Here is a 10987-nt window from a genome sequence, read left to right on the forward strand (position 1 = left end):
TTGGTGCTGTGGGGATGACGACAGGAGTGCTTTAAGTGGTATCATCAGTGCTTTTTTCTGGGGGTACGCATACTCCTAAACATTTTGTGAATCTTTGTACTTTTGTCCATTTACTGTATTTATTTCCCCCGATTTGAGCCATAAAATTGTGGTTTTCTTGAGTTGAAATGAGAGTACTCCTAAACATTTTTTTAAAGAAAAAAGGCACTGGGTATCATAGTGCTGTAAGTGTCTGGTGTGTACATAGCCAGTGTCTTCCTGGATGCTGGAGTCATGGCAGCTTCTAGATTTCCCCTTAGAGTGTAGGTTTGTTGGGGCAGGGAGCTGACTCTGTCAGGTTTGTCAGGAGTGAAACTAGACTTTAGTTCACCCGGGTCAAAGATCCAGTTTGGCACCCACACCCACCCACACTCACACATTTGTGTACACAGACATACAGGCAGGGAGCCTCAATGGTGCCCCTCTGGAGGCTTCACCCAGGGCAAAAAAACTCTGTAGCTAAAGCTCTGGGTTTATTCCTCTGTAAAACACTAGATTTCCTGGTGCCAATGGAGGTGTCCCTTGAAATGCAAATAGAGACAGGTTTAGGAGAGGTCTATGGCAGGGGGAGGAAGAGCTGAATCCTCCCTCCCAATCCATCATGGTCCTGAGGCGGCTTATGCCTCTCCTTAGCAGTTCTTTACTAAACAGAAGAATCCTTCATGTTCTCTGTGTTTATTCAATTAACAACGATGCCTATATTGCCCCTGAGAAACATGAAGCACAAATTAATTGTAATGGAGAAATATAATTACCTTTAATAAACTGTAGCGTGAAAGCACAATGCAGCATACATTATATGATTTAATAATACAAAAATCTCATTTTCGTGCCAGTAGGCTTCTCTTAAGTGCAATGTAGTTATGAAACTGAGGTGCCAATACCTAGCAGAAACCCAGGGGGCTTGGGGTCTACACTTTTTGAAGTCTTAAGGCCAAAGTGCACATTATATTAAGCACACTTTTGGAGGGGGTGGGACTTGCTTAATGCTGCATCCATTACGAAAAAGGTAGGTAGGTAGGTAGAACTTTCTGAGAGTAAGAATAATTCAACAGTGGAATGGATTCCTTCAGAAAGTGGTGGACTCTCATTTCTTGGAGGTTTTAAAGTGGAGATTGGCTGTTTGTCAGGGATCCTTTAGCTGCGATTCCTGTATGGATTCGAGTTGGACTAGAGGACCCTTGCAAGTCGCTTCCAACTCCACATTTCTATGACTGTGATTCCTTTTTCAAGTGTAGACTGTGTCCGTTCCTGCTACCTGCCAGTAAAACATTTGCAATTATTTGCACTTCACTGGCTGGTACCCCACATTGCCCCCACCCCCCTTTTGAGACCCATGGTTGAAATGCACCTGATCTATGCTGATGGCTTCTTTGAAACTCACCTGATGCTCCAGTTTGCTTTGGAGCAGAGAGGAGAGTGGCTGGTGCATGTGCCCATTGACAACAAGCTATGGTTCATGGAGTACTATAACATGCCTGCAGGGCCATTGGGGTCAGTGGTGGCTCCCTGAAGGCCATCATTCAGCATAAAGCACCCAGTTCAAGAGGAGAGCCAAGCAAACAAGTGAGAGAAAAATATGAGGAATTCTGGATCCTGCTGTAGTCTTTCTAATCTTATATGTATGCATGTGTGTGTGTATATATATATATGTATTCATGTATGTATGTGTGTGTGTAATACACATGAATGTATATGCATGTAAGTATGTAATACCTTTTGATCATGTATGTATGAATGTACATGTATGCATGTAATAACTTTTGATTAATATGAAATTTTAAAATAAACTGGAATTTAGCTTTCCAAATACTTCTACTATTTTCTATGAACAGAAGGAATGCTGAGAATCTAATGCAAGTCATTTTTATGAGTTGTGGCTTTTGGAGTTGGGTGAGGGAGGGCCACCCCTTTAATATCAGTTGACCCCCAAACTGAAGTGGGATCTAGTCCTTTCCAGAAGTAGGTCTTACATTTGCTCCTTTCTCATTTCCAGTTTGGAAATGAGAAGCTTTATTCTCAGAGACTGAGCGAGTTGTGATGAGGGCCACTAACCATGAAATGGTGGGTTTTGCTCTCTCTTCTCTGTGCATTTGGGTTTCCAGTAAGTAATATAGTTTGCTGTATGCCTGGTATATGAATGTGTTGACTTTTATTTCATGAGTCTCAGGGTCCAATCCTAAACACATTGGAAGGAAACTTCCCTGAATCAATGAAATTAACATCTAGGTAGCCATGTAAAAGATTACACTGTGAGGAGTAGCAGCAGCAGTAGTACTGCTATTGTTGCTTTTATATGCTGTTAAATCCCTGCATCAATTCCCCCTTATATTATTATACCAGTTGTGTTTAGGTTGTAATGTTAGCTGCTGTAGGTTTTTTTTCTGAAAAATGATAGTGGCTTATACAATCTAAAAATATATAAAGACAGAACATTATTGGCGACTGTAACCCATTTCCCCTTTGGTTGGTTGTGGCAGCATTAATCTCCTTAATGGAGCCCAGAATGCCAACAGAGATCAATTTGCATCTATCCATGTTCATTGTGGGCAAGCAAGAGCCATGATCACAGTCCAAAGGTATGTTCCAGGCAAAAAGGCTTGAAGGCAAGAAGCACGAGGAGGAAGACCTCTTTTAAGAACATAAGACCATAAGCAGAGCCTGCTGGATCTGGCCAATCCACCCTTCTAGTCCAGCATCCTGTTCTCACAGTGGCCAATCAGATGTCTCTGGGACACCAGCAAGCAGAACATGAGCACAAGGGCTCTCTCCCTTCCTGTGGTTTCCAGCAGCTGATACTCAGAAGTATTGTTGCCTTCAGCCATGGATGCAGAGCATAGCCACCATGGCTAGCGGGCATTGGTAGCCCTCTCTCTCTTTGGAAATGTGGGAGCACAGGTAGAGTGTGACTTAATTCAGTTGGCAGCACAGAGGAATATGATGCTCAGATAGAAGCTAAAAATTGCATCAAATCAGCTGAAGCATCTGCGGTGTGGCAGGAAGCTATCTAGAAGCCAGTTATCTCTTCCCAGGAATAATTGGCAACATGGTGCTCTGGAGTCCTCAGGACAACAGCGTCACTGCTTCCATTGCTTTCCTCTTCCTCCTCTCCTTGATCACGGCAGCATCATAATAGCCCTTGAACTTGATCAGAAAGATAGGGATTGGGATGACTATGGTCAGCACGCCACAGAGTGCCGCACAGGCTGCTATCACTTGGGAGAATTCAGTGATAGGGTACGAGTCTCCATAACCAACAGTGGTCAAAGTGATGACTGCCCACCAAATGCAGGATGAAATGCTCTCAAAATACGATTCAGGTACCGGGTAAAGGACCTCTGTGTAGAACATGAGGATGCCGAAGAACAGACTTTCGAAGATAAAGATGATCATGAAGATGAAGATCTCTCTGAAGACAGACCTGGACGTGTATGAAAGGACCTGGAACATTAGAGGGATTTCTATGAGCTTAAGGATCTTCAAGAGCTTGAGGGTGTACAGTGCACGGACAAAACCCAGCCAGGCTTGTCCATGTGTGCAGAGCTCAATGAAAATTGGAAAGAGGGAGATGAAGTCAGCGATGTTCAGGGGGCTGGTCAGGAACTTCTTTTTATTTGGGCAAAATGTAAGCCGCACGGAAAACTCAAACAAGAACCAGAGGACGCAGAAAAACTCCAGAGGGATGAGGTAAGGGAAGTATTTGTGAATCTCATTGAGGACGGTGTCAGTGCTGTTGTATTCATGTCCATAGACAAAGAACTCAATTTCTACATCAGCCTTCTTTATGAAAAGGATGCAAATCCCAATGTTGAAGACCAGGGAGATAGCGGCCAGAACCTGTGGAAAGAAAGTTCAGCTGTGTCACGAAGTTAGTTTGTGAGCTTTGTGTTAGAATACAGGAACATAAGAAGCGCCTGCTGGATCAGGTCAATGAAGCATCTAATCCAGCATCCTGTCCTCACAGTGGCCACCAGATGCCCCAAAGGGAAGCCAGCTAGCAGGATCTGAGCACAAGAGCCTTCTCCCCTCCTATGGTTCCCAGCAACTGATATTCAGAAGCATTGCTGCCTCACCATGGCTAACAGCCATTGGTAGCCTTACCATCCTCCATGAATTTGTCTAATCCTCTTTCAAAGCTGTCTAGGTTGGTGGCTATCGCTGCTTCCTGTGGGAGTGAGTTTCCTGCTCTATGTGCTACGAAAAGAAGTACTGAATCTTCCAACATTCAGCTTCTTTGGATGTCCAGGAGTTCTAATGTTTTGGGGCACTTTCTCTGCCCCATGCATAATAAACTTCTGTCATGTCACCTCTTACTTGACTTTCTTCTAAACTAAAAATATCCGGACACTGCAACATTTCTTCATAGGAGCACTGTTCCATCCTTGATCTACACTGACTGGGGAGTGAATCTCCAGTATTCTAGAAAGGTTCTCCCCTCCCACCCTACCTTGTGGTGCCACTGGTGATTGAACCTGGAACCTTCCGTTGGCAAGGCAGATGTTCCACCACTGAGCTCTTCCATCTAAATTGTGGCAGAACCCCATTTAGCCCCTGTTTGCAAAGTGGATCAGCCTTCCTCAGCCTGGTGCCCTCTAGCTATCTTGCGTTACTATAAATCCCATCAGCCCCCAGTCCATGTGACTGTTTTCCCATCAGCTCAAACTTCATTCAGTCAGTCATGCTGGCTACGTCTGATGGGAGTTAGTGCAAAATATCTGGAGAGCACTATGTTGGAGGAGACTTCCCCAGATTCCCACAAAGAAAGAACTGCTCCATCTACCACCCTTGTGTCCTTAATTTACTGAGAGCTACTATTTCCCTCTCAGAATTAATGGTGCATGCATGGCTTTGATAGGTAGCCTACATGTGAAGAGATGTTTAAAAAAGAGTGTGTGAAAGGATATTGTCAGGAGAATCTTCTTACACAGGCTGTGTGAAGAAAGTGTCAAGAATGTTTGTGTAGAAAAAGCTCAGTCTTGAGCTCGCCTGATAGAGAGAAGGTACCCTGTTCTTCTCAATGAAGCAGGCATCTGGTTTTGATAATGCAGACATGTGTTTTCTCTGTAAACATAATTTCTATGTGTGTTTAAAGCTGAGGGGAGGGGATGCCTCTATATAAGCCTATGTAATGTATAGGCACGTGAACTCCACATGGCAGGATTTTTTCAGTTGGAACTCACCGGAACTCAGATCTGGCACCTCTTAGGTGGGGCACCATTGCCATTATAAGAGAACAAGGGAGGCGTTTATGGTGAGTTCCAGCACCTCTTTTCCTAGAAAAATAGCACTGACCCAATGGTACAAAAGGAGCTTACAGATGTAATCCCAAAGCCTTTGCCTATAATTTTTGAGTATTCTTGGAAAACAGGTGAGGTTCCTGCATACTGGAGGCAGGCAAATGTTGTACCCATCTTCAAAGGGTGCGGGGGGGGGGGGAGAAGATCCAGTTAACTACTGACCAGTCAGCTTGATGTAGGTAGCAGGAAAGGTCATAGAACACTTAATTAAATGGTTGGTCTGTGAGCACTTATAAAAGGATGCTCTGATTACTAAGACCCAGCATGGATTTCTCAAAAACAAGTCACGCCATATGACACTCAGTTCTTTTTTTGATAGAGTTACAAGCTTGGTGGATCAGGGGAATGCTGTGAAGGTATTGTATCTTGATTTCAGTTAGGCTTTTGACAAAGTTCCACGTGATACACAGCTGATAAAATGTGGGCTGGACAAGGTAACTGTTAAGTGGATTTCTAGTTGGTTGACTGACTGAACTCAAAGAGTGTTCACTAATGGTTCCTCATCATCTTGGAAAAAAGGGAGAAGTGAGGTGACACAAGGTTCTATCCTGGGTTCATTGTTGTTCAACATCTTTATAAACAACTTGGATGAAGGAATTGAGGGGATGCTTATCCAATTTTACAGGTGACATCAAACTGGGAGGGGTAGAGACAGAACTGGGATTCAAGATGACCTTAACAAATTGGACCCCTCCTCCTTGTTTTAAAGCAGCAAAGGGAGCCCTGTTTGGACTTCCAGATGTTGTTGGAGTCCAGTGCTCATCAACCCCAATGACCAGGCTCTGTGGAAGACCACAGGCTCCCTATTCCCATTTTAAAGAAATGCTCCAGCACTTACCTTTGCACTACCACTGGAAAACGGTTTTTCGAAGAGGGTCCAAATTCTGGGCTGCCACTGGGCCCTGCAACTATTATTTCCCCTTCCCACCTGGGCCAGGAGAGCCTGGTCATCTTCATCCTTGCCGTCATCCCAGAGGGCGAGGTCTTCCTGCTGGCTCTCCATGTCGCTCAGCCTCTGCCAGCAACAGGGAGCCAGGGCAGCCTCACTGATCTCCCAAAAGGCCAGCTCCTCCTCAAGGACAGACTTGCAGATGTACTGAGGGCAGTGGAGGTGCTTGGTCCTGCAGTAGTTCAGCACCTCTTCAAAAACACGAGTATCTCTGTCGAAAAAGAACTCTCCAGTGTTGGGGTCATAGTCAAACTCGGTGGATGCCTCCTGGGGCCCTGTGAGGCGGCTCAATTTGGTCCCAGGGAAGGCTTGGAGGGTGCTGGCATAAGTCTTGTATCGGATTCCCCTGAAATTCAGGGTGATCTTTTCTCTAGTAGATTTCATAATCCTGGCTCCTTGTAATAGCCAATGTATCCACCTGTCAGGATGGGACAAGTGACAAAGTATAGTCAGATGCATTGGAGGTATTTAAGCAGAGGTTAGATTGTCATCTGCCAGGTATTCTTGAGCTATGATCCCTGACCCTCGGGGCAGCCTTCCAATTCTACAATTCTATGATTCATTGGAGGCTTTTGAACAGAGGTTGGATATCTATCTATCTATCTATCTATCTATCTATCCATCCATCCATCTATCATCTATCTGTATCATCTATCTCCTTTTTCCCAGACCAGGATGCAAGGCGGCTTGCACAAATCACAGCAAAACAGATAAAATACAACAAGCTAGAAATATTGTTATTAAAAAGTAATTAAACTGTACTAGAATTAAAACAATATAAAAACAGATCTATTTTACTTGGCAACCCAGGCAGATGGGCGGCATATAAATAATAAAATTATTGTTTTTATTATTGAAACATGGATAGTAAAAATAGCATAGCATTATTGAAAAGCCCTTTCCAAAGGCATGTCATCAGCCTTCATCTGCTGGCGGAATAATGACAAGCGGGTGGCCAGTCTGCTTTCTCTAGGGAGGGAGTTCCAAAGTTGCCTGCGGTCCACCACTGTCCACCACCAAGAGAAGGGCTTTCCCCATAGATTCCAGAGCCGTGGTGGGTTTGTATGGGAGGATATGGTTAGGGTAGTGATATAGCTTGAGCAGCATAGCTAGTGGCTAGATTATGTCATACCCTCCAACATTTATCTGACTGAAAGACAAATTCCATAATTTCATTCCATAATTTTAATTTTACTGTTTATACTCCACACATCTTACTGGGCTGCCCCACCCACTCTGGGCAGCTTCCAACATATATAAAAACATAATAAAACATTAAACTTAAAAAAAAAACCCTTGCCTATACAGGATTGCCTTCAGATGGCTTGGGAATCTGACAATTTCATACCCTCCAACTTTTCTGCAATGAAAATAGGGACATCGTAAGGAAAAATGGAACATTCCAGGATCAAATCAGAAACCAACCAGGATGTGGACTTCCGGGGTGGCGCCATCGGCAATGGCGGACTCCCTCTGAACCGGAGGGACCAGCTCCGCGCGAAACGGGTCTTTTCCGCTGCGGCGAAGCGGGGACCCTTTCAGAAATCACAGGCGGATGAAGCCTGTGACTGTGGGACTCGGTGGGCACCTTTAGCACCCCCCCAACCCGCAAAGGAACCCACTAACGGGCTCCGAAGCGAAGAGGGGGAAGTGGCGCGGTGCTGTGAGTCAACTGCTATTTCCGTGGAGCGAAGGCGCACAGCCGTTGCCGGAGAGCGCTGCCTTTTTCCTGGGACAATTTGGCATCTAAAGTAATCACCCGTGAGTACTCAAATATTGAATATTGAACAATTGGACTTCAAACAAGAACTGGTGATTAGAAAGGAATTGGACTTAAAAATTTACCTTAATTAGGCACTGAAACGGGAAGGTCTAAACAGGAAGTCAGCCTTCCGTTTCCTTGTAGTCAGAAGAAAGCAAAGACAACGTAACTAGAGCTTAGGAAATTACTTTTAAAGGATTGGTTTTCACCATTTAAAACAATTGAACCCCCCCCCCCCTTCGGTAGCAGGAGAAGAAGGGGGATCTTTTTTGGACTGTTTAAACCTGCAGAAGTGAGTTTAAAGTAAAGTAACTTTCCACCGTCCTGACCCTGGAGCGGGGTGTCAGAATTGACGTTTTGAAGCTCATTGACCAGAGACAAATGCTTTTGACATATAGTTAAAAGAAGAGTAACATTGTGATTCCACTGTTTCCTTTCGCAGTTTAAAGGGACTAATATTGACAAAATATCTTTAAAAAAGAAACTTTGTTGCTATTGTACTTAAAAGAAAGAACAACCAGAATTTTCCCCCCCTAGAGGGGGACTGTGAAATTGTAACCAATTCTAGGGAGCTTGCAGCTGCCACAGATTACAACTGTGGGAAAGGAATTGTGACCTTGCAGGACAATGTTATCAGAAGCACTGTTGGGTGCTTTCTGTAAAATAAATGCCCTATTGGATCAGCTAAGTCAGAAGACGGATTTGATGACTAATGTGGCCAGAACATTTGAACAGGTAGTGGGAAATTATATGGAGCCCACCCAGGAACCTAAACAGGAGTGTGTCCTGACAGGGCAGATCATAGAAGAGGATGTTGCAGAATCTTGGGCGCCAGAGATGGAGGGACTTTTGGCCCAGCAGGAAAATGAGCCTTTGGATTTGACAAATGAACTTGGAAAAAACCAGATTTGGAAACACAAAGTTTGGATTGATTTGGAAATGGGGGGTTGGACTGACCCCCCTATACAGGGATGTTTGGACTTTCCGAGTCTGGCAATGGGCCGTTGTAGGTTTGGAGCTGTTGGGACTTCCAATCTTGGAGGGAATTTGAAACATGTCTTAAAATACCACATGGAGTCTAGTCTGGACTATGAGAAAGGGGCTGATTTGTTGAAAAGGGTCAAAAACACTACCAAGCTGGAGTTCCCACGAGTGAAAGGAAAACATGAAGAAGAGCTGCGGAAGGGACATGGAAGAGATTTGAAGGCCTCGGATATAAGATCACCAGGTTAATGTGCCAGACTAATGGGATAAAAAGGACTGACAATCCCGGGACCGGGGGGAGGGGATGCTGGAAGAAGATTGAATTGTTTTTATTCTCTTTTTTTATAATCAGAAATGTTTTATTAACGTTGGAAAAATGTTGAAATGAAATTACTTGGCTCTTGTAAAAATGTTTAAAGAATTAGGTAAAAAGGTAATGGTTATGAGAAGCTGGTAAAAATAAGATTTAAGTCTTAAGTTTTAAGGTTTTTTATAAGATAAGATGAAAATAGAGTAAGGTAATGTAATGACAGAATATTATGAATTATGGAAAGGATTTGCTGTGACAATTATTAATCAAGGTACAAGAGATGGGAGGAGGAGGAGGTCATGGAAAGAAGGTAATGAAAGTGGAGAATTTGAAAATGATGGTTTTATTTTTTTATTATTTTTTGTCTTTTTTCTTTGTAATTTTGTCTTTTTTCTTTGTAATTTTAAAAAATTCTTTTTTCAATAAATATCATTATATATATATATATATATATATAAAACAAATCAGAAACCAGGATGCCTTCTCTAAATCAGGGATGTGCCTGGAAAACAAGGACACTTGGAGGGTCTGCTATGTGTGTGTGAACCTGGGTCTCTTCAGTCCTATTCTAACCCTCTAACCCAGGGAAGGAAACCTCTCTTTCTGCCCTTGGGAATCTCCCTGGCTTCACTCCTAATCACATGCACCAACTCTGGCAGGTGAAGGTGTCATCAGCCCCCTCAATATTGCTTAGCAGGGGGGGTCACCCTCCCCGAATATTGAGGGGGCAGAGGAGACCGAACTGCCAAGCTGAGCACAGCATATCAACAGAAGGCTGCACCGATCTGTGCAGTGTCAAGAGAGGCTGAGGGGACTGCCCTGGCACAAGGTCCCAGTGGCCTACACAGCATCTCCTGACACTGTGGGGACCAGCATGGCCTAGTGGAAGGCTGCAACTGCCTGGGTGGCATCTCCTGATACCACACAGGTTGGTGTGGCCTTATGCTAGTCCTCACCAGTTTACCGTGCACGCCAGGGATGTATGTGATGTCATAGGACATATGTCACACATGCAATATTACATGTGTGCAACATGCGCCAGCCCCCCTAATCTTAGGGGCAACACGGTGCCTCTGCTCCTGACCAGCAGCAAGAGAAGAGTAGCCAGGATATCTGCAAAACAGGTACAGTGGTACCTCAGGTTACATATGCTTCAGGTTACATATGCTTCAGGTTACAGACTCCGCTAACCCAGAAATAGTGCTTCAGGCTAAGAACTTTGCTTCAGGATGAGAACAGAAATCGTGCTACGGCAGCGCGGCAGCAGCAGGAGGCCCCATTAGCTAAAGTGGTGCTTCAGGTTAAGAACAGTTTCAGGTTAAGAATGGACCTCCGGAACAAATTAAGTACTTAACCCGAGGTACCACTGCAAAACTTTTGCCACCATTGTCTCCCTTCTTTGCTTTTCTACTGCTCTCCCTGCCTCACACAAGGGAGAGATGCTTGAACATCCCTGGAGAAGGATCTGGGCACCCACTCCACCACTGATCTGCAGCAGCTGACCTGATGCCAGGTGTCTGCATTTTGTGGGCAGAGTAAGGCGGGAAAACATTGCTGGGTCAGTGTAGATGGTTTTTAGGCTGGATTGGTTGAGGTTTTGTTCATCTGCTAATTAGTGGATGGGAGTGTTGCTTTGTTTATTGCTT

At 44.3% G+C, this 10987-nt stretch overlaps 1 protein-coding gene across 1 annotated transcript in view; it reads right to left on the reverse strand.

Moving 5' to 3' along the window:
• The window catches only part of LOC310697902 (uncharacterized protein), a 29776-nt gene that overhangs the window by 16995 nt on the left and 1794 nt on the right, over window positions 1-10987 (reverse strand). The window contains exons 2-3 of the mRNA XM_083484507.1: window positions 6175-6703; window positions 3107-3876 (exon numbers count right to left, since the gene is read on the reverse strand). Coding sequence (XP_083340633.1) covers window positions 3107-3876; window positions 6175-6669 — 1265 coding nt within the window. The 5' untranslated portion in view covers window positions 6670-6703. The remainder of the gene's footprint in view (window positions 1-3106; window positions 3877-6174; window positions 6704-10987) is intronic.

Source organism: Podarcis liolepis (genome assembly GCF_965112155.1).
Source record: "Podarcis liolepis genome assembly, chromosome: Z".
Taxonomy (NCBI): Eukaryota; Metazoa; Chordata; class Lepidosauria; order Squamata; family Lacertidae; genus Podarcis; species Podarcis liolepis.